Source organism: Petromyzon marinus, chromosome 27, assembly GCF_048934315.1.
Source record: "Petromyzon marinus isolate PM22_M1 ecotype Great Lakes invasive population chromosome 27, UKy_Petmar_22M1.pri1.0, whole genome shotgun sequence".
NCBI classification, from domain to species: Eukaryota; Metazoa; Chordata; class Hyperoartia; order Petromyzontiformes; family Petromyzontidae; genus Petromyzon; species Petromyzon marinus.
The window spans coordinates 6,993,649-7,018,591 of NC_133693.1; the positions used below are offsets into that span (position 1 = coordinate 6,993,649).

The window sequence follows — 24,943 nt, forward strand, 5'->3', positions numbered from 1 at the left end:
GGTACTGTATGTCCGGAATCACATCTTTTACAGACGGAACCAGATCATGGATTGTATGTAATGTGTTGAAACGGACCTGGATCTTGTGTTTATTCAAGGTGCTTATCTGAAACCAGATTCCCACCACCATCCATCACGAAAGAATTCTCTCATCAAGACTCTGTACCATAGAGCCCAATGCATATCCGACCAGGAACACATAGGCAGTGAACTCAAGCACGTACACCAAGCTCTTAAGGCTAATGGTTACTCCGACTATACAATCCGCAAAGCTATCACTCAAACCTTGAAGAAGGACCCTCTTGAGGAGCCTTTCAAAACCATCACTTTACCCTACATTGCGGGGATCACAAAAAAGATCTCCAAAATCTTGAATAAACACAAGATCCAGGTTCGTTTCAACACATTACATAAAATCCGTGATCTGGTTCCGTCTGTAAAAAATGTGATTCCGGACATACAGTACCCTGGTGTCTACAAACTAAGTTGCCTCTGTGGTAGTAGTTACATTGGAGAAACCAAACGCCATGTCTCAGACCGCATTCATGAACACAAAGCAGACCTTAAACAGGGTAGGACCAACACCTCGGCCGTGGCAGATCATTGTTATAATTCAGTAGGCTCACATGACATTGACTTTTCCAAGACAGAGGTTCTTTGTAAGCCATCTGGCTACCATGAGAGATTCGTTCATGAGGCTATCCACATATACAAGCACAGAGACAATTTCAACTGAGAAGATGGATTCTGGCTTAGCAATCATTGGAAGGATTTGATAAACCATTTCAGGTCTTAATTGATTGTTCACGCTTACGGTGGCTTTCAGACAGCATACATTAATTTTTCGTCTCCCCCTTCCACTTTTCAGATAATAGATGGACTAGTCCTTCTAAATAAACTGCCAAATCGCTGCGCGTGGCGCTGACGTTTTTTTTATCAATAAATAAATACACCGTTTAAAAATAAATTAATTAATGCAAAACGACACTTCTTTCAAATGTTTCTTGCCGTTGGTTTTTTCACACCTGATGGCGACCGTTTGTGTTATGGTCGAAACGTCATGAGAATTGTTATTGTTTTATATACATTTTATTATTTTATTGTTTCCCTTCAACGTGACTTTACCGAAAGAGCTAAGAATATGAATTACTGCAGTCACGAAAGCTTTAAATCAAAATTTTACCGCCACTACGGGGAGGGTTTCCACATAACTTTAAGATCCTTCAACAAACTCCGGGATAAGAAGGCTCAGCTGATCGAGTCTCTCACCTTTCTGAAGAGATCCCGCGACTCTGGGGTAATACCAATCACATTTACACTGACCTCTGCTGCTGTAACTTCGTCTAATGCGAAACGAATTCTTTTCAAAACTAGCTTAGCTCTTATCTCAGAGAAAATAAGACTTATACGCACCGAACGAGATCAGTTAGACAAGACACTCTACAAATCACACTTATCATTGACGGCAACAATGTCCACATCGGATTGGGAACATGTAGACAATATGACTGCCTCTTCAGCTGCTATGTCGACCAAATGTAAGGACAACCTGATTTCCAAATTTAACCTCCTCTTCAACAAAAGACCGGACCCACACAACAAAAAGTTAGACGTTAACAAAGTCGTAATTAATCACAGTAACAGTTCTATTTCCGATGGTCTGAAATCCGTTTTAGCTAAAGGGCTAAACTTTGCAGTCACACCAAAACACATACCAGTTAATGATATAATTGCCCATGTCGACGTGGCTCTCAAGGGCCTGGGTCACATCGCTGTAGACATAGCAAGATCTGAAATCGCTGCAACCCTCAAAAACGCTAAGAAGCCAGCTAGCAACCTCAGCAAAGATGAGCGTTTTGAATTATATAAATTAAAAAAGAGGGATGACATTGTAGTCCTCTCAGCTGACAAGGGCAATGCTACTGTCATCATGGATAAAATAGAATATAACAACAAAATTAAAGAATTACTCGACGATGGTAGTTATTCAAAAATAAAAAGAGATCCCACCAACAGCCTCGTCACACAAACCAACCAAATAATTTCTGATTCAACCGTATTAATTCATCAATCTAAACAGTTTTCGTTGAAACCTTCTGCTGCCAGGCCACCAAGATTATACGACTTACTAAAAATACATAAAGTAGATACACCCCTTCGTCCCATCGTCTCTACTATCAACTCCCCCACCTACAAACTGGCTCGTTTTTTGTCTGAAATCCTGCATCCTTTCACTGGAAAAATCACCTCTGCGGTACAAAATTCTACTCACCTGGTATCGACAATCAAGGGTATTTCCCTGTCCCCAGACGACCTGCTTGTCAGTTTTTACGTAGTTTCCTTATTCACCAAGGTTCCTCTACCTGACACCATCGCAATCATTGAAGACTTGGTTCATCAAGGACTAAACACTGAGGTACCCCCCCTGGTGAGACACTGTTTAACCAATACATACTTCACTTGGAATGGAACTTTCCACAAACAAACTGAGGGCACCCCAATGGGCTCCCCCCTATCTCCGGTTATAGCTATCATTTTCATGGAGAGATTTGAGACTGATGTCATCCAGACTGCCACTCTGCACCCAACCTTATGGAAGAGGTACGTGGATGACACTTTTGTCATCTGGCCACATGGCCGGCCTGCTCTAGACCAATTCTTCGACCACATCAATTCCATACACCCAGCCATCAGATTTACCATGGAAGTCGAAAAAGATGGCAAGCTACCTTTTTTGGATGTCCTAATAAAAAAGAGACCTGATGGTTCAATGAGCCACTCTGTCTACAGGAAAGCTACCCATACGGATGCTTATCTGAAACCGGATTCCCACCATCCATCACAGAAGAATTCTCTCATCAAGACTCTGTATCATAGAGCCCAATGCATATCCGACCAGGAACACATAGGCAGTGAACTCAAGCACGTACACCAAGCTCTTAAGGCTAATGGTTACTCCGACTATACAATCCGCAAAGCTATCACTCAAACCTTGAAGAAGGACCCTCTTGAGGAGCCTTTCAAAACCATCACTTTACCCTACATTGCGGGGATCACAAAAAAGATTTCCAAAATCTTGAATAAACACAAGATCCAGGTCCGTTTCAACACATTACATAACATCCGTGATCTGGTTCCATCTGTAAAAGATGTGATTCCAGACATACAGCACCCTGGTGTCTACAAACTAAGTTGCCTCTGTGGTAGTAGTTACATTGGAGAAACCAAACGCCATGTCTCGGACCGCATTCGTGAACACAAAGCAGACCTTAAACACGGTAGGACCAACACCTCGGCCGTGGCAGATCATTGTTATAATTCAGTAGGCTCACATGACATTGACTTTTCCAAGACAGAACATAGATGGACTAGTCCTTCTAAATAAACTGCCAAATCGCTGCGCGTGGCGCTGACGTTTTTTATAAATAAATAAATACACCGTTTAAAAATAAGTAAATTAATGCAAACCGACACTTCTTTCAAATGTTTCTTGCCGTTGTTTTTTTCACACCTGATGACGACCGTTTGTGTTATGGTCGAAACGTCGTGAGAATTTTTATTGTTTAATGTATATTTTATTATTTTATTGTTTCCCTTCAACGTGACTTTACCGAAAGAGCTAAGAATATAAACATTAAACTGTTATACTATTTATTATTATACAATATGCTATAGACCATACCATTGACCTTCGCGTGAAAGGTACTAAGAGGCAATGCCAGTGAATGGACTGCGGTCTCAAAGTCACCGTCAAACACAATCAATCAAGGACCGAAATGGGTTATCACATCCTTACAATGATTACTAAGCCAGAATCCATCTTCTCGGTTGAAATTGTCTCTGTGTTTGTATATGTGGATGGCCTCATGAACGAATCTCTCATGGTAGCCGGATGTCTTGCAGAGAGCCACCGACTTGGAGAAGTCAATGTCATGTGAGCCCACTGAATTATAACAGTGATCTGCCACGGCTGAGCTGTTCGTCCTACCGTGTTTCAGGTCTGCTGTATATTCACGGATGCGGTCCGAGACATGTCATTTGGTTTCTCCAATGTAACTGCTACCACAGAGGCAACTTAGTTTGTAGACGCCCGGGTACTGTATGTCTGGAACCACATATTTACAGATGGGACCAGATCACGGATTTTATGTACTGTGTTGAATCGGACCTGGATCATGTGTTTATTCAGGATTTTGAAGATCTTTTTTGTGACCCCGGCAATGTAGGGTAAGGTGATGGTTTTGAGTGGCTCCTCAAGTGGATCCTTCTTCACGGTTGGAGTGATGGCTTTGCAGATTGTGTAGTCGGAGTAACCATTAGCCTTGAGAGCTTGGTGTACGTGCTTGAGTTCACTGGCAATGTGTTCCTGGTCGGAGTTGCATTGGGCTCTATGATGTAGAGTCTTGATGAGGGAATTCTTCTGAGATGGATGGTGGTAGGAATACGGTTTTAAGTAAGCATCCGTATGGGTAGCTTTCCTGTAGACAGAGTGGCTCATTGAACCATCAGGTCTCCTTTCAATTAGGACATACAAAAAAGGTAGCTTGCCATCTTTTAAGACTTCCATGGTGAATCTGATGACTGCGTGTATGGAATTGATGTGGTCGAGGAATTGGTCTAGAGCCGGCCAGCCATGCGGCCAGATGACAAAAGTGTCATCCACGTACCTCTTCCATAAGGTCGGGCGTAGAGTGGCAGTCTGGATGGCATCAGTCTCAAATTTCTCCATGAAAACGTTAGCTATAACCGGAGATAGGGGGGAGCCCATTTGGGTGCCCTCAGTTTGTTTGTAGAAAGTTCCATTCCAAGTGAAGTATGTGTTGGTTAAGCAGTGTCTCACCAGGGGGGTACATCATTATGCAGTCCTTGATGAATCAAGTCTTCAATGATTGTGATGGTGTCAGGTACAGGAACATTTGTGAATAAGGAAACCACATCAAAACTGACACGCAGGTCGTCTGGGGACAGGGAAATACCCTTGATTGTCGATACCAGGTGAGTAGAGTTTAGTACCACAGCGGTGGGTTTTCCAGTAAAAGGCCGCAGGATTTCAGGCAAAAAACGAGCCAGTTTGTAGGTGGGGGAGTTGATAGCAGAGATAATGGGACGAAGGGGTGTATCTTCTTTATGTATCTTTGGAAGGCCATATAATCTTGGTGGCCTGGCTGCAGAAGGTTTCAACGAGAACTGTTTGGTTTGATCAATTAATGTGGTTGAATCAGAAATGATTTTGTTGGTTTTAATGACGAGGCTGTTGGTGGGGTCTCTTCTTATTTTTATATAGCTGCCATCGTTGAGTAGTTCCTGAATTTTGTTGTTATATTCTATTTTGTCCATGATGACAGTGGCATTGCCCTTGTCGGCTGAGAGGATGACAATGTCATCCCTCTTTTTTAATTGAGATAATTCAAAACGCTCATCTTTGCTGATGTTGCTAGCTGGCATCTTAGCATTTTTGAGGGTTGCAGCAATTTCAGATCTTGCTATGTCTACAGCGATGTGACCCAGGCCCTTGAGAGCCACGTCGACATGGGCAATGATATCATTAATTGGTATGTGTCTAGGTGTGACTGCAAAGTTTAGCCCTTTAGCTAAAACGGATTTCAGACCATCAGAAATAGAACTGTTACTGCGATTAATTACGACTTAAAATTTTGATTTAAAGCTTTCGTGACTGCAGGGATTCATATTCTTGGTTCTTTCGGTAAAGTCACGTAGAAGGGAAATAATAAAATAATACAAATAAAACATAACATAGATGGACTCGTCCGTCTGAACAACGCTCGCCACTTTCCGTGGTGCTAACGATAAGATACCGGCACTTTTTTCGACATAGAATTGTAATGTATAGTGACTTATTGTTAGTAGCTCAGCTGATTGGAGAGTATATTGAGTTTATTGATAATATTGATGTAGTTTATATTTTAGTTTTTTTTATCAATTTGCTATATGGTATTCATTATATAGTGTAGTGTATACCTAGTTACTTTATGTTAATAGCTCAGCTTATTGGAGAGTATATTGATTATATTGACGTAGTTTATATTTTTTTCCATCGGTTTATTGTATGGTAGTAGGGTATTTGTAGTTCTTTAGAAACTCCTTTTTTGTTTTCCACATAATGCACTAGCTTGATACTCGGTGGTTTGGCTGCTGCAGTTCTTTATTATTAAAATTTCCCTCCCTTTATTACTGCTAATCCTACATAACACACAAGCATAATATGACTTTGACACCCCCCACCGCCTACACATTCCACAAGGAGTGACTAACCCCATATCTGCATTTGTCATCAAAATGCTAAATTCCTCTGTTGATATGTAAACTCCTTTGTCAAGGCTCTCTCCTCCTCCCACCCAGCTTAAAAGACGCTGCCAAGCTTAGCAGTGTTCATTAAGATGCCGTCTTTCTGACAGCTCTGGTTCTTCACCTGAGGACGGCTGCTTACGTTGTGGCCGAAACATCGTGATTATTTTATTATGTTTTATTTTTATTATTTTATTATTTCCCTTCTACGTGACTTTACTGACTTCACTTGTTTGCCTAGAAATGTGGTCTGCTTTCAAACCTAAAGCGAAGTGTCCATTTGCAGGCTGACCTGGGAGTGAAACTAACCCTTTTGGACATTGGAGGAGGCTTTCCTGGTTACAATGAACATGTCAGGAATAACTTTGATGAGGTCAGTTCGTCGTGTGGAGGCCTTACACTGTGACTGATATTTTCGGATTTTCAAAGCAATACCTTTTGCGAGCAGTGGGCAGTAGCGGGCAGTGCATCAACTTTACCAACCCACACTGAGCAATGTGACCAGTGTGGTTTGAGCTATATGGTCAATTATCCTCAAGCACTACAAGGTGTGGAGGAGGCTCGTATTTATCCAGCAACTAATTGAAAAAGTGGGCTGTGCTTGCGTATGTACCCGTAGGTGGCATTGTCACAGAAGTTAGCGCACTGTGCTGTGAGTCTGGCAAGTTCAGATGAGTTCCATTCCTGATCACAGCTTACATCAATGACCGGTGAAATCTGATCCGGTTCTGGGAGCCAACCCCCTCGTTGGACGATCTACACTGACAAGTTTGGTTAAACGGCACATTGTGGCAGTGGTGGGGAACCTGCAGCCCGCACAGCCTCACACATCCCAAGGAGCCCCTCGAGTGTGTCAAGGGTTACGTGTATTGTCAGGATCAATGCACAAGCACGGTGTCAAGCTTGCAGCCCACTGAGGTGAAGGAGGCCTGCTCGTGTGACCCACTCACTCGTCTGGGTTGCCAATCGCTGCACTGTGGGGAGGGCCTTCAATCATGCAGTGGATTGACCAAGAGCTGCCAATAATTACTACTGTTTAATTCCCAATGATCAACCCAGCTTTTGGGGGTTGATAAATTGAGTATCAGCTTGTGGGAAGTCAACATTGGTCGACCTATGATGAGACTCTGCCTTACCATGGAAATGTGGAGTTTCCACCACTGGTTCGGGGTCTCCAACGGAAATGGGCGCCACCCCACTGCTCGATTCTGCAGTGAGACTGAGACTTTGGCCCACACTTTACCCTTTCTAGCAATGAAAGGTTAAAGCCTATTCTATTTTTCATCATTTAATAAAGGCAAAAAGGTCCCACTTTGGGAGTTTGTTGACCCAAGCAAAAATTATCTTTTGTCATAATGTTTTTGTGACCATTCGTTTTATTTCTGCTGAATTTTTCTTAATTGATAAATGAGCGACAAAGTGCTGAGCTGCCACGCCAACGTCGAGATCCTGGGTTCCAATCCAAGATTCGGCTGCCTTGCGATCTAAGCTATATAAACTGGGTGCTCAAGTGTTATGAGTCAATGGCCTTTGCGCCCAGTCACCAATGAAACAACAACAGCCGCCGCTGCAATTCGCCACTAAGTGGCAGCGACATCATGCTTGTGCCATACCAGGTGCACTCCAAGGCCACGTGAAGTGTCAAGACGGGACGAACCCGGGTGCCATTGTTTAACTAACTGATATGAATGGAAGTTGCATCACCTGTGACCCCTAATGTGCCAAGCAAAAATAATACAAAGAACCCTGTATAGCCTTAACAGATTATTGGGGCAAGTTGATGTTAGAAAGCACCTATGAAGGGGGTGGGTGGACAGCACCATGCCCAGCCACCTCCCTAGTGGCGATGTTTACACACTGCACCAGGTGCACATTTGAGGCTGAGTCGACCTAGGGGAGGCCCAGGACCGGTTCAGATAATCGTTACTGGTGTTAGCCATGACCGAGAATCGAACTCGGGTCGCCAAGTTCGTTGCATGGCACGCTAACCGCTACACTACCGCTCCCCACTGCCTCACTACTGTGCCAAACACACAAAAATGATCATCATTCCATTTGTCTGAATTCCAGCTCTTGCTAAAATGTGATTCAATTGACATTGAGAAACACTTTTCAGGGAAACATAAGCTGATCCAGGGCTGAGCTCCAGGAAACGTTATGTCGTGAGATAGCTCATCATTTGTGTATTCGCAGTGAATCCGGATTCACAAACCTACTTGCTCTACTTCCGTATGTGTCATATTTGTGTCACATACTTAAAAAGACACACGTAGACCCATCGGTGCACACAGATTCAGCAAGACAGAAGATTCCAAGTTATTTCCCAAAGTATTTCCTCTTGAGAATTATGAGTTTTGTGTAATTAAAGAACCAGGTGAAGTTGGTGGCAGTTTTTATTATCTAAATGCCTTAAAGACAAACTAAGACCAGGGTATGTATCTCCACATTGAATAGACATAATTATACCATCTCAATGAAAAAAATGAAACGGCTTTACTCTTTCCAGCAATAATACAAGAGGCGTTAAGATGTTCAAACACCAAATAGAAACATTTTGCAAGGAATCAAGTCTGCATGAACCACACATAGTACTTGTGGTGAACATGCAAACCAACATGCTCTGATAATATATGTATTATCTTTGAAACTGATTGGCCTACACCAGCAACGGCCTCCTTTATGGCACTGTCTCACCAATGTTCGTGTCCTCCAGTTTTTCACTCCATATTTATAATCAGCATGTAAGCCACTTAATTAGGCTATCATTTGTTGCCAGGTTGCTTCTGAAAAAGGGCTCTATAGCTCAGCATACCTTACCTGGTAAAATAAAAAAAATAGTAAATAATCAAATAGTGAAGTATTAGACCAGAGAACAATGCCAAAAAGGCGAACGCCACAAAGGCAATGAAAATATTGATGCATTAATAGCTCGGAACGGCGTAAAGCGTGTTCTTTTTTTTATTTTGATACCGGCAAAAAAGGGTCCCATTGATACGTCTCTCCACGCTTGCTCGCAGATCGCGGCCGTCGTGAACTCGGCACTGGACACGCATTTCCCCGCGGGCTGCGGCGTGAACATCATCAGTGAACCCGGCCGCTACTACGTCATGTCGGCGTTCACCCTGGCCACCAACGTCATCGGCAAGAAGACGCTCTTCAAACCGCTGGCCGACGGTGGTTGCACATCCTCATTGGCAGAGAATGGCAAGGATCCAGGAAAAACCTCCCATAATCCATGATGCTCATTTTAATCGAGTCCATGACCCCAAACCAGATGTTTCACTTGTTGGTACCACCCGAGATAGCGTAGCTATTGCGGTTTCAATTCATTTATGGGGCAATTAACAGTTAATTATGTGATAACCGTTTGAAATTAGTGGGATTATTAAGTAATTTACTCTTTTTGTCCATTTGAAAAAAAACGGTACGAATAGGTAGTACCAATTTTTACTTCTTTATTACTTTTACTCTGACCCATGGACCATAATGAGGACATATCTAAACAAAAACCTCACCCATCGCGGGTTTTCCCCATCGCGGATTTAACCATTCGCGCCAAATTTATCGAGGGTAGTTTTCCTATCGCACCCCCGTGGCCTATCCATTCGTGGTTAAACGCGAGATTCCTGTACAGTATGCATCGTAAACAAGTACTGTACAGGTAACTCTAATTGCACTGCTTGCGATGATGCTGCCGCAGAAGAATACACATGAAACATATCTCCCACGCAACCCCCAAGTGGGTTCCAGGTCACGCGGTGTTCCTGGCGTCCAGTGAGGAGGCAGTGAGGTTCAGCTACCCGCGATTTTTTTCCTAAATTATTATTTTTCCATTTCTAGACATTTACTTTACAAGTTGCTGTATTTTTTATTTAAAGCTTTCGTGACTGCAGGGATTCATATTCTTGGTTCTTTCGGTAAAGTCACGTAGAAGGGAAACAATAAAATAAAAATATACAACAATAAAATTCTCACGACGTTTCGACTGCAACACAAGCAATCATCATTAGGTGTGAAAACCACAGCAGGAAAAATTGAAAAAAGTGGCTGTGGTTTTCACACCTGATGATGATTCCTTGTGTTGCAGTCGAAACGTCGTGATAATTTTATTGTTTTATATTTTTATTTTTCATAATAAAGGTTTTTGGATTAGATCACGTTATTTATAAATGTGTCGTAACCCTCCACCACCCAACACGGCCAATCGGCAAAAAAGTGTCACGTTGACAAAAGACAAATAGTTCACTAATTTAGCCCACCGGTGTGTTGAAGAGTGAATCCACATTTACAGTTTGAGTACGACGTTTCGCTGGTAATTACATCCAGCATCATCGGGCAATTCGCCAGAATGGTAAAGCCCTCACTTGCTCCCGGTCTTAAATAGAGCAGCAGGGTGACGTCATCATTTAACTCATTTCAGGTGCAGTGATTTGAGGCAGAGGGGGGGGTATTGTAATTATATAATCGATTGGTAATCAGTCAATGGTTATGATTAGTAATGAGTTGTAGATTAGTAATTAGTTGTAATGTGTGTTATTGTGATTATATGCTACGTTAGTAATCCGTTAATTAGTATGTGTTTCCCCTATAATCCTAATGATATTCTGGTAAGTTTTGATGTGATTTCTCTATTCATTAAGGTTCCAGTGAACGAATCGCTTAAATTACTTGATACACTAGTAAAGCATACAGGTTTACCAAAAGATATTCCGAAACTTGCTGACCATTGTTTAAATAACACTTCTTATAGAGAGGGGATTTCTTTCAACAAAAAGGAGCAGCAATGGGCTCTCCTTTATCTCCTGCTATAGCAAATCTGTACATGGAAAACTTTGAAATAAGAGCACTTGCCTCGAGCACATTAAAACCATCTTTTTGGTTTAGATATGTGGATGACACTTTGGTTGTCTGGCCACATGGTAAAAATACACTTAATGATTTTCTAAATCATCTCAATGCACAACACCCGGCCATCCAGTTCACCATGGAAATGGAGGTGAATAACACACTCCCGTTCCTAGATATTTTTCTTGGACATGGCCTAAACGGTAAAATAACACACACCATTTACAGAAAGCAAATGCACACTGATGCCTATCTGAATGCAGATTCGCATCATCATCCAGCTCAGAAATCCTCTCTTATCAAGACCAGGGGCGGAGCCAGGGGGGTGACAGGGGTGGCATTCTGCGTATAAGTGTACAACACTCGGTCTGGCGGACTCCATGCAACTGCATTGTCAGAGTGTGTCGCCAACCGATGGCGTCTAGTTCAACAGCCTGACTCTCTAATCATTCTTGAAATTAAAATTTGTTGAATGTCACCCCGGCCTGAAATCCTGGCTCCGCCCCTGATCAAGACGCTCATATATCGGGCTAAAACAGTGTCAGATGGTGAAAGTCTAGTGAGAGAGATCAAACACGTTAAAGAAGCATTACGACAGAATGGCTACAATAATGCTCAAATTAACACAGCACTGAATGCCAAATCACGATCGCAAAGCAACACTGCTGAAAGCGATCAGATTGTTAAAACAATTAAAATCCCATATATCTCAGGAGTAACTGACAAATTAGCCCGTGTTTTGCAAAAGCAAAACATTACAGTAAGATTTGGTACAGTACACAAAATTCAAAAACTAGTATCTTGCACTAAAGACGAATTACCTAAATTATCAACAGAAGGTGTATATCGGATTGTTTATGTGGCAGATGCTATATTGGACAGACGGGACATAACATCAGCATAAAACTAAAAGAACACCAAAGAAATATTAAATTATCTCAAACACAACTGTCAGCAGTGGCAGAACATGTTTGTCAACAAGGACACTCAATTGATTTTGATAACGTTGAAGTGTTGTGTAAAACTAAGTATTACTGGCAAAGACTAATTAGAGAATCCATTGAAATTGAGAGAAATAGAAATAACTTTAATCGCTCTGACAGCTACAGGCTTAGTGCAGCCTGGAAGCGTATTATTAAATAATACATATTACAATTCCTTATAGGGGAAACACATACTAATTAACGGATTAGTAACGTAGCATATAATCACAATAACACACATTACAACTAATTACTAATCTACAACTCATTACTAATCATAACCATTGACTGATTACCAATCGATTATATAATTACAATACCCTCCGCCTCAAATCACTGCACCTGAATGAGTTAAATCATGACGTCACCCTGCTGCTCTATTTAAGACCGGGAGCAAGTGAGGGCTTTACCATTCTGGCGAATTGCCCGATGATGCTGGATGTAATTACCAGTGAAACATCGTACTCAAACTGTAAATGTTGTGGATTCACTCTTCAACACACCGGTGGGCTAAAGTGAACTATTTGTCTTTTGTCAACGTGACACTTTTTTGCTGATTGGCCGTGTCGGATGGTGGAGGGTTATGACACATTTATAAATAACGCTATCTAACCCAAAAACCTTTATTATGAATAATATTGGTCGCGAAAGCCTACGTGTTAAACTTATTTTTATTTTATTGTTTCCCTTCCACGTGACTTTACCAAAAGAACCAAGAATATAAGTTACTGTATATTTAACACTGTAAAAAAAAATCGAAATCACATTTTACATTGTAAATACTCCCTGTTTAATGGTTGGGTTGATGTAGAGCAGGGGGTCGGCAACCTGTGGCTCCGGAGCTGCATGCAGCTCTTTACGGACCACTTCGTAACATTACGTACGTGTAACAAACTCCGACAAGTAGGTTGAGTTGAAAAGGCGCGAGAAAATTGTATTATCTTCTGCAGCATGCATTCACTTCAACCTCCAACATCTAAAGCGCCCCGAGCCCTCTCCTCTCTCTTTCCTGCTATTTTCCACCCGTTTCTGTCCAACCAATCACTTCTCTCCTCCCTGTCCCTCATCACAACTCTTCGCGTCTCCCATTTGCTGCCGCGCACACCTTCCGATATCTCTCACCTTCCGCGTCGGGAGGTACGTCTGACGTCGTTCGTCTCCCTCTACCAATGGCGAGTGAGCTCATTCGTCGGTACGTTCTTCCAGCCAATAGGGAGCCATGTTGCTCGCCGGCTCCGCTGTCCCCATAATGCTCGCACATGTGTCTGACCGCCTCTCCGTTCGTGCAGGTAAATACTCTACACATACTTGATTTGAAGCTTTTGTGACTGCAGGAATTACTCTTTGGTTCTTTACGTGAATTTACCGAAAAAACCAAAGAGTACTCTATACATGTACGTATTCACATGCATTGTGGCTCTTAAAATATTGAGTTTTGTACCGAATTCGAAAAAAAATGGCCCTCGTCATTTATGTTGCCAATCCCCTATGTAGGGTAACATAAAACAAAAGGAGAGGGCCGTGAGCCACAACCCCAATTGTTTTCCCATTTGCCTTTGCGGATCGCAGATTTGCCAATTGTGGCTATTTTCAAGAACGCAACCCCCGCGATGCGCAAGGGTTTGGTGTATATAAAACAGCGGACCATTTTAAATGCACTACAAATATGAACATTCAGTATGACGGTGTTCTAGAATATAAAGACTTGCATCTGAACAAAGCAACATTGGTGGATATAATTTCCCATGACAGGAAACCCCTCCAAAACAGCAGAGGTTTAAAACGTAGACACTGCCATACAGACAGTAATGTTCAGTGAATCAAAATGCACGATGACGGGCAAAATGCAAGCCGCTATAACGCTTGTAGCGCCTTAACAATTAAGACAGCCATGCAAATATCAATACATAGAAAAACAAATGCAAGATGAAAAAAACGTATCGCTAAAATAAACCGATAGCATTAATTTAAGAGTACCATTCGTGCTGGAACCATGTCGCAACGGAGCACTTGGAGGTGATTGGAGATGGTAAAATTCATAAACCCACAATTTACCAATTTTTTCACAATTCAGAGGGTGCTGCATGCGACGAGACATTCGAGCCCCCGTTTTGCGTACAGGCTGTAGACAGGGGGTGAGGTATGACCAAGGCTCCTTGGGTTTGGCAGCCAACTTAACGACTTGGGAGAGATTACAAGCACATCTGTTTGTGACTGCTTTCTATGGGAACTGCGGTCATCCTTGCAGCGGCTTTTGGCTAGCCATCGAACAAAGACGGTCACTGCATTGCGCGCTTTCAGATGTGCTCCTGCGGCCGTCTGGAACACTCTTCCGATATTAGGAAGCCATTGGAGCAATGCACTTTTAAATCTAGATTGAAAATTAATTTCTTTCCAACTGAATTTTGTGTTTAGTGTGTTGTCCTTCCCTCACCCCACACCTCTGAATAGCACGATTGGCTACGTCCGGTGCGAAATAAGTCTTACATACATACATGTGAACATAGCCCAATGACCGTTTCTGCCGATGTTCAGGGGTTTATTTGTACGTTGGATTCAACCGTCAACAGGCAGCGCCGCTGCATGGTGGACGGCGAAGATCCCGTAATGTTACTCGATAAAGAGTGGCCCGATGTGTGCCATATTTAAATGTTACTCGCACAATTACCCGGTTGGGTAAAGCCATCAAGCAACGGTGGCCCCTTACCCCATGAAATTGACTCCCTCAATGACATGGCGCCTTGGCGAAGGCCGAGAGCTGTGAGAAAAGCACAAGTGCTCAACGTGCAAAATGATTTTACTTTTATTCGCCCCACAGGTGTTGGGGAGCCCGTGTACATGTACTACATGAATGATGGAATCCATGGCTCCTTCCAGCACGTTATCCACGACATCGAAGAGGTGGTCACAGAGGCACTAAAAGTAACGCACCGCACCGACAAGATCGGGTCCATCACAAACACGCACGGCTGTACTTGGTTCAATCGAAATTTGTGGTACCTTCGCAGAAACTATTTTATTCGGAAGCCACTGGAGCTATGCACTTTGAAATCGTCAGGATTGAAAACCAATTTCTTTAGACAACCATGGACCATATCCTAAACCACTGCCCCACAAGTTCATTCAAAAGGAGTGAAGTTACACACACTGCCTCCACAAAGGCCAGGAATTGGCTCAATAACTAGACCTGAAAATCTAAATTGCTTTTTGATTGTTTATATTCAATAATGCTGATCTCATAAAAGAGCACAAACCATGCAAACTCCAGTCATCTTCACAGCGGCTTTTGGCTAGCCATCGAACAAAGACGGTCACTGCATCATGCGCTTCCAGATGTGCTTCTGCAGCTGTCTGGAACGCTCTTCTGATATTAGGAAGCCACTGGAGCTATGCACTTTTAAATATAGATTGAAAACTCATTTCTTTCGAACTACTTTTTGTGCTTAGATTGTTGTCCTTCCCCCCGCACTTCCGGTTAGCACGGTTGGCCTACGTACGGTGCGAAAGAAGTTCAACATACATACATGACAAGACAGCACTGTACGTACAGCACGAAAGAGGGAGAAGAAAATTAAATGGACAATATTGACAGTACTGACATTGTTGCTGTGTTTCCCATATATAAAATTAGGAAGACCGTGGCGCCGCCACACACGGCCTACTCTTTTTCCAATGATGTTACGGGATATTTCGCGTGCACTGTGAAGCGAATGGTGTGTAATATTTCCAAACCATTTTATTTTTTTTACCAGATATGGCCCACTGAGCTATATAGCTCTTTTGCAGAAGAGACCTAGCCAAAATTCATAGCTCAGTGAAGCGGCTCATAGTGTGGAAATTTATAGCAGCCAAATAATGTAAACGAATGTTAATTATAAATGTGGAGGAAAAAAAACCGGAGGACCTAGGGTAAAATACACAGCAGCAGGCGTCAGGGTCGGAATCAAACCCACAACCTCCTGTATACCAGGCGAGGTAGTTAACATCTCGCCGCCGCAGTATAACCAGGGAGGACGTGGGGTGAAACCGCAAAAACGTCTGCAACAAGCGGCAAATGCACTGAGGGCTCAACTTTGTCACCGTCTCGGAGTGCACGACGGACAAAAGCAGACCGTATCCGTCACTCATTCCGGTCGGCATTTTAATCATCGACCGTGTCGTTTCCAACTCCCTTGAGCTGCGGCGTTGGATCTGCGGGTCTCTGTGTAAAATGATGATGTAACGAGGACCGAAAGACCTGCTGGACCTTCCCTAAACACAGGGAAGGTCCAAGCAGCTGCGACGGCCGATCTTAGGGATGACGAGTTGTCTCTGGTGGCCCAGCAAAGTGCCCGGGGCTCCAATGCCTCTACCCAGCCCGAACTCCTCACGCCTCAGCGCTGTCGGCGGGCGTCTTCCTTTCATCGTGTCTCCCTGCTGTGCAGCCCGTGGGCCCCGAGGAGCCGGTGTTGGAGTCGTCACTGTGGGGTCCCTCTTGCGATGGCTACGACTGCGTGGTGAAGCGCATGCCGCTGCCGGAGATGCACGTGGACGACTGGCTGCTGTTCCGCAACATGGGCGCGTACACCCTGGCCATGTCCACGGAGTTCAACGGATTCCGCAGGCCCATGTTGCACTATGTGATCCGCAAAACCGAATGGTAAAGCCCAGGGAGATGATAATGCCGTAGTAGTAGTAGTCATCGTCGTAACAATGAGAATCTTTTGATTTAAAGCTTTCGTGACTGCAGTAATTCATATTCTTAGCTCTTTCGGTGAAGTCACGTTGAAGGGAAACAATAAAATAATAAATAAAATAGATATTATTGTTTATATATATTATTATTTTATTGTTTCCCTTCAACGTTACTTTACCGAAAGAGCTAAGAATGAGAATCTTACCTATGAAAGTCATTTTTTTATCTGTCTGTCTGCACGTGCAACGCCTTGCAACGCTTTTAACTGACAAATTGTTGGGTTTCACGTTTTAACAAAGTACACAGATACAACACACTAAGCCCCTGAACGAAAACACGCTTTTTGTTTTTTTTCCCCTCCGTTAAATGTAAACTAATTAAATCACACTTTATAACTTTTTTATTACGCTGATTGCGGCTCCAAAGCACGCGTCTGCGCATGCGTGGAAACGCCGGCTCGCGGTTGCCCCTGGCAACGCACACGAGCTCGCTCAGCGGCGACGTGAGGGAGCTGCTCCACGTTAAAAAGGCGAAAAATACAAAAAATATATATAGCATAGTTACTGCTATATAGTTGCTGCTATATAGCTGGCTGTCTATATAGCTGGCTAATTATATAGCTGGCTGTCGATATAGCTGGCTGTCGATATAGCTGGCTGTCGATATAGCTGGCTGTCTATATAGCTGGCTGTCGATATAGCTGGCTGTCTATATAGCTGGCTGTCGATATAGCTGGCTAATTATATAGCTGGCTAATTATATAGCTGACTGACTATATAGCTGGCTGTCTATATAGCTGACTGACTATATAGCGATGACTGACTATATAGCTGGCTGTCTATATAGCTGGCTGACTCTATAGCTGACTGACTATATAGCTGGCTGTCTATATAGCTGGCTGTCTATATAGCTGACTGACTATATAGCTGGCTGACTATATAGCTGGTTGACTATATAGCTGGCTGACTAGATAGCTGGCCGTCTATATAGCTGACTGACTATATAGCTGACTGACTATATAGCTGGCTGTCTATATAGCTGGCTGTCTATATAGCTGACTCACTATATAGCTGACTGACTATATAGTTGACTGACGATATAGCTGGCTGACTATATAGCTTGACTATATAGCTGGCTGACTATATAGCTGGCTGTCTATATAGTTGGCTGTCTATATAGCTGACTGACTATATAGCTGGCTGACTATATAGCTTGCTGACTATATAGCTGGCTGTCTATATAGCTGGCTGACTATATAGCTGGTTGACTATATAGCTGGCTGACTATATAGCTGGCTGACTATATAGCTGGCTGTCTATATAGCTGGCTGTCTATATAGCTGACTGACTATATAGCTTGCGGACTATATAGCTGGCTGTCTATATAGCTGACTGACTATATAGCTGACTGACTATATAGCTGGTTGACTATATAGCTGGCTGACTATATAGCTGGCTGTCTATATAGCTGACGGACTATATAGATGACTGACTATATAGCTGGCTGTCTATATAGCTGACTGACTATATAGCTGGCTGGCTATATAGCTGACTGACTATATAGCTGACTGACTATATAGCTGGCTGTCTATATAGCTGACTGACTATATAGCTGGTTGACTATATAGCTGGCTGACTATATAGCTGACTGCCTATATAGCTGGCTGACTATATAGCTGGCTGACTATATAGCTGACTGACTATATAGCTGGCTGTCTATATAGCTGACTGACTATATAGCTGGTTGACTATATAGCTGGCTGACTATATAGCTGACTGACTATATAGCTGGCTGACTATATAGCTGGCTGACTATATAGCTGGCTGTCTATAGCTGGCTGTCTATATAGCTGACTGACTATATAGCTGACTGACTATATAGCTGGCTGACTATATAGTTGGTTGACTATATAGCTGACTGACTATATAGCTGGCTGTCTATATAGCTGACTGACTATATAGCTGGCTGACTATATAGCTGGTTGACTATATAGCTGGCTGACTATATAGCTGACTGACTATATAGCTGGCTGACTATATAGCTGGATGACTATATAGCTGACTGACTATATAGCTGGCTGACTATATAGCTGGTTGTCTATATAGCTGGCTGACTATATAGCTGACTGACTATATAGCTGGCTGACTATATAGCTGGCTGACTATATAGCAATGACTGACTATATAGCTGGCTGACTATATAGCTGACTGACTATATAGTGATGACTGACTATATAGCTGACTGACTATATAGCTGACTGACTATATAGTGATGACTGACTATATAGCTGACTGACTATATAGCTGACTGACTATATAGTGATGACTGACTATATAGCTGACTGACTATATAGCTGGCTGACTATATAGCTGACTGACTATATAGCTGGCTGACTATATAGCTGGTTGACTATATAGCTGACTGACTATATAGCTGGCTGACTATATAGCTGGTTGTCTATATAGCTGGCTGACTATATAGCTGACTGACTATATAGCTGGCTGACTATATAGCTGGCTGACTATATAGCAATGACTGACTATATAGCTGGCTGACTATATAGCTGACTGACTATATAGTGATGACTGACTATATAGCTGACTGACTATATAGCTGACTGACTATATAGTGATGACTGACTATATAGCTGACTGACTATATAGCTGACTGACTATATAGTGATGACTGACTATATAGCTGACTGACTATATAGCTGGCTGACTATATAGCTGACTGACTATATAGCTGGCTGACTATATAGCTGACTGACTATATAGCTGACTGACTGTATAGCTGGCTGACTAGCTGGCTGACTATATAGCTGGTTGACTATATAGCTGGCTGACTATATAGCTGGCTGTCTATATAGCTGGCTGACTATATAGCTGACTGACTATATAGCTGACTGACTATATAGCTGGCTGACTATATAGCGATGACTGACTATATAGCTGGCTGACTATATAGCTGGCTGACTATATAGCGATGACTGACTATATAGCTGGCTGACTATATTGATGACTGACTATATAGCTGGCTGACTATATAGCTGGCTGACTATATAGCGATGACTGACTATATAGCTGGTTGACTATATAGCTGGCTGACTATATAGCTGGCTGTCTATATAGCTGACTGACTATATAGCTGACTGACTATATAGCTGGCTGTCTATATAGCTGACTGACTATATAGCTGGCTGACTATATAGCTGACTGACTATATAGCTGACTGACTATATAGCTGGCTGTCTATATAGCTGACTGACTATATAGCTGGTTGACTATATAGCTGACTGACTATATAGCTGGCTGACTATATAGCTGGCTGTCTATATAGCTGGCTGACTATATAGCTGACTGACTATATAGCTGGCTGACTATATAGCTGGCTGTCTATATAGCTGGCTGACTATATAGCTGACTGACTATATAGCTGGCTGACTATATAGCTGGCTGACCATATAGCAATGACTGACTATATAGCTGGCTGACTATATAGCTGACTGACTATATAGTGATGACTGACTATATAGCTGACTGACTATATAGCTGACTGACTATATAGCTGGCTGTCTATATAGCTGACTGACTATATAGCTGGCTGTCTATAGCTGGCTGTCTATATAGCTGACTGACTATATAGCTGACTGACTATATAGCTGGCTGACTATATAGTTGGTTGACTATATAGCTGACTGACTATATAGCTGGCTGTCTATATAGCTGACTGACTATATAGCTGGCTGACTATATAGCTGGTTGACTATATAGCTGGCTGACTATATAGCTGACTGACTATATAGCTGGCTGACTATATAGCTGGTTGACTATATAGCTGACTGACTATATAGCTGGCTGACTATATAGCTGGTTGTCTATATAGCTGGCTGACTGTATAGCTGACTGACTATATAGCTGGCTGACTATATAGCTAGCTGACTATATAGCAATGACTGACTATATAGCTGGCTGACTATATAGCTGACTGACTATATAGTGATGACTGACTATATAGCTGACTGACTATATAGCTGACTGACTATATAGTGATGACTGACTATATAGCTGACTGACTATATAGCTGGCTGACTATATAGCTGACTGACTATATAGCTGGCTGACTATATAGCTGACTGACTATATAGCTGACTGACTGTATGGCTGGCTGACTAGCTGGCTGACTATATAGCTGGTTGACTATATAGCTGGCTGACTATATAGCTGGCTATCTATATAGCTGGCTGACTATATAGCTGACTGACTATATAGCTGACTGACTATATAGCTGGCTGACTATATAGCGATGACTGACTATATAGCTGGCTGACTATATAGCGATGACTGACTATATAGCTGGCTGACTATATTGATGACTGACTATATAGCTGGCTGACTATATAGCTGGCTGACTATATAGCGATGACTGACTATATAGCTGGCTGACTATATAGCTGGCTAACTATATAGCGATGACGGCGCTGACTGACTATATAGCTGGTTGACTATATAGTGATGACTGACTAGTTAGTAGAGACTACTGTAGCGTCAGTAGATACTACTCTAGAGTCAGTAGTTACTACTATAGAGTCAGTACATACTACTGCCGTCAGTAGATACCACTACAGTCGGCATATACTGCTGCAGAGTCCATATACACTGCTATAGAGTCAGAAGATAATGCTACAGAGTCAGCAGATACTACTATAGAGTTAGTAGTTACTACTATAGTCAGAGGATACTTCTATAGAGTCAATAGATACTACTATAGATTCAGTATATACTACTACAGTCAGTATATGCTGCGGCAGAGTCAGTAGATATGACTATAGAATCAGTAGATACTGCTATAGAATCAGCATATACTACTATAGAGTTAATAGTTACTACTATAGTCAGTAGATGCTACTGTAGAGTCGGTATATACCACTGTAGAGTCAGTAGATACTCTGTAGAGTCGGTATATACTACTACAGTCAGTAGATACCACTACAGTTAGTATATGCTGCTGCAGAGTCAGTAGATATGACTATAGAATCAGCAGATACTGCTATAGAGTCAGCAGATACTGCTATAGAGTCCATAGATACTACTATAGAGTCGGTAGATATGTCTACAGCCAGTATATACTGCTGCAGAGTCAGTAGCTACGACTATAGATACGGATACTGCTATAGTCAGCAGATACTGCTATAAAGTCAGCAGATACTACTATACAGTTAGTAGTTACTATTATATTCAGATACTATTATAGAGTGAAAATATACTACTATAGATTCAGTAGATACTACTATAGTCATTAGATGCTACTGTAGAGTCAGTAGTTACTACTATAGAGTCGGTAGATACTACTTTAGTCAGTAGATACTACTACGGTCAGTAGATACTACTACTTTCAGCAGATACTACTACGGTCAGTAGATACTACTATACAATCATTAGATACGACTTTACAGTCAGTAGATACTACTGTACTCAGATACTACTGTAGAGTCAGTAGATATTACTATAGTAAAAAAAATACTACTGTAGTCAGTAGATACTATTACACTCAGTTGATACTACTATAGTTAGATACTACTGGAGAGTTGGTAGATACTACTATACAGTTAGTAGTTACTACTACAGTCCATAGATACTACTATACAGTCAGTAGATACTTCTATAGAGTCAGTAGATATTACTGTACTCAGTAGATACTACTCTACAGTCAGTAGATACAACTACAGAGTCAGCAGGTACTGTTATAGAGTCAGTAGATACTACTATAGTCAATAGATACTACTATCGAGTCAGGTAGATATGACTGTAGAGCCAGATACTACTATAGCGTCACTAGATACTACTGACTATTGTATGTAGGGTGTGTAGATATATATGCCTACAGGGGGATAAAAAATATTTTTTTGAGGGAGGGGGGATCGACAATTTTGGAAATCTTTTAGATCAACTATTTACCCCCTACTTTCTATTACTTTTCGATTCAGGACTTCTGCAAGCCTCTTATAATTTTGTTGACGGAAAAAATTGACAAACAAACGGAACTCCGGGCTAACACATAGTTTCATATTTGTGTATGTATCTGTTATGTTTTTTTAAGAGAAGACAAGTTTAGAAATATATATTTCCCCCAGCAAAGTCGGGTACTTCCTGCTAGTTATTTATATTCTTGCGAATGATGGCAGCAACATGGTTCAGGACCTCAACGCCAATGTTGAAGTCTGCTGGCCACGAGAGGGCTTCAAGAGAGAGTTAGTGTAGTTGTGCTACTCTGTCATTGAGGGATCGTAGACCACAATGGTGTGCTCACATGTTGGTTCACTCGTAGACCTCGTTTTATTGGTTTCTGGCTCTTAAATTGGCCTTTTTTTGCATTTAGCTCGACCGATCACACCTCGATTTTGACGAATACCAATTACTTGCCCTTACAGCAAAGGCTGGATGAAATAATCTTTTGCCGTGTTCGTATGTGTGTCCAGGACTTTGCTGACAGCGCTGTGTACAGAAGATAAGTTGAGTCCATCCCTCGGCTTTTGAACTTTCAACGCATCACGTAGATCACTTGATTTAATCCACGTTAAATTTTGATTTAAAGCTTTCGTGACTGCAGTAATTCATATTCTTAGTTTTTTCGGTAAAGTCACGTTGAAGAGAAACAACAAAATAACAAAATATATATAAAACAATAAAAAATTCTCACGACGTTTCGACCATAACTCAAACGGTCATCATCAGGTGTGTCGGTTTGCATAAATTTATTTTGAAAACGGCATGTTTATTTATTTATATATATAAATAACGTTTGCGGCACGCGCAACGATGGCAGTTTGCCAGGACTAGTCCATCTATTTTTTGAAAAGAGGAGGGGGGAGACGAAATTTGTTTTTATGTATGCTGTCTGAAAGGCACTGTAAGCGTGAACAATCAATCAAGAACTGAAATGATTTATCAAATCTTTCCAATGATTGCTAAGATAGAATCCATCTTCTCGGTTGAAATTGTCTCTGTGTTTGTATATGTGGATAGCCTCATGAACGAATCTCTCATGGAAGCCAGATGGCTTACAAAGAACCTCCGTCTTGGAAAAGTCAATGGCATGTGAGCCTACTGAATTAGAACAATGATCTGCTACGGCCGAGGTGTTGGTCCTACCGTGTTTAAGGTCTGCTTTATGTTCACGAATGCGGTCCGAGATATGGCGTTTGGTTTCTCCAATGTAACTACTACCACAGAGGCAACTTAGTTTGTAGACACCAGGGTATTGTATGTCCGGAATCACATCTTTTACAGACGGAACCAGATCACGGATTTTATGTAATGTGTTGAAACGGACCTGGATCTTGTGTTTATTCAAGATTTTGGAGATCTTTTTTGTGATCCCAGCAATGTAGGGTAAAGTGATGGTTTTGAAAGGCTCCTCAAGAGGGTTCTTCTTCATGGTTTGAGTGATAGCTTTGCGGATTGTATAGTCGGAGTAACCATTAGCCCTAAGAGCTTGGTGTACGTGCTTGAGTTCACTGCTTATGTGTTCCTGGTCGGATATGCATTGGGCTCTATGATACAGAGTCTTGATGAGAGAATTCTTCTGTGATGGATGGTGGTGGGAATCCGGTTTCAGATAAGCATCCGTATGGGTAGCTTTCCTGTAGACAGAGTGGCTCATTGAACCATCAGGTCTCTTTTTAATTAGGACATCCAAAAAAGGTATCTTGCCATCTATTTGGACTTCCATGGTAAATCTGATGGCTGGGTGTATGGAATTGATGTGGTCGAAGAATTGGTCTAGAGCAGGCCGGCCATGTGGCCAGATGACAAAAGTGTCATCCACGTACCTCTTCCATAGAGCCCAATGCATATCCGACCAGGAACACATAAGCAGTGAACTCAAGCACGTACACCAAGCTCTTAGGGCTAATGGTTACTCCGACTATACAATCCGCAAAGCTATCACTCAAACCATGAAGAAGAACCCTCTTAAGGAGCCTTTCAAAACCATCACTTTACCCTACATTGCTGGGATCACAAAAAAGATCTCCAAAATCTTGAATAAACACAAGATCCAGGTCCGTTTCAACACATTACATAAAATCCGTGATCTGGTTCCGTCTGTAAAAGATGTGATTCCGGACATACAA

The 24,943-nt window shown here is 42.0% G+C and overlaps 1 protein-coding gene across 1 annotated transcript in view; it reads left to right on the forward strand.

The window, feature by feature from the left end:
- The window catches only part of LOC116946591 (ornithine decarboxylase-like), a 42,826-nt gene extending 19,269 nt beyond the window's left edge, over positions 1 to 23,557 (forward strand). Inside the window, exons 9-13 of the mRNA XM_076069969.1 lie at positions 6,593 to 6,679; positions 9,324 to 9,536; positions 14,799 to 15,056; positions 16,559 to 16,773; positions 23,288 to 23,557. Coding sequence (XP_075926084.1) covers positions 6,593 to 6,679; positions 9,324 to 9,536; positions 14,799 to 15,056; positions 16,559 to 16,773; positions 23,288 to 23,345 — 831 coding nt within the window. The 3' untranslated portion in view covers positions 23,346 to 23,557. The remainder of the gene's footprint in view (positions 1 to 6,592; positions 6,680 to 9,323; positions 9,537 to 14,798; positions 15,057 to 16,558; positions 16,774 to 23,287) is intronic.
- Positions 23,558 to 24,943: the final 1,386 nt, after the last annotated feature.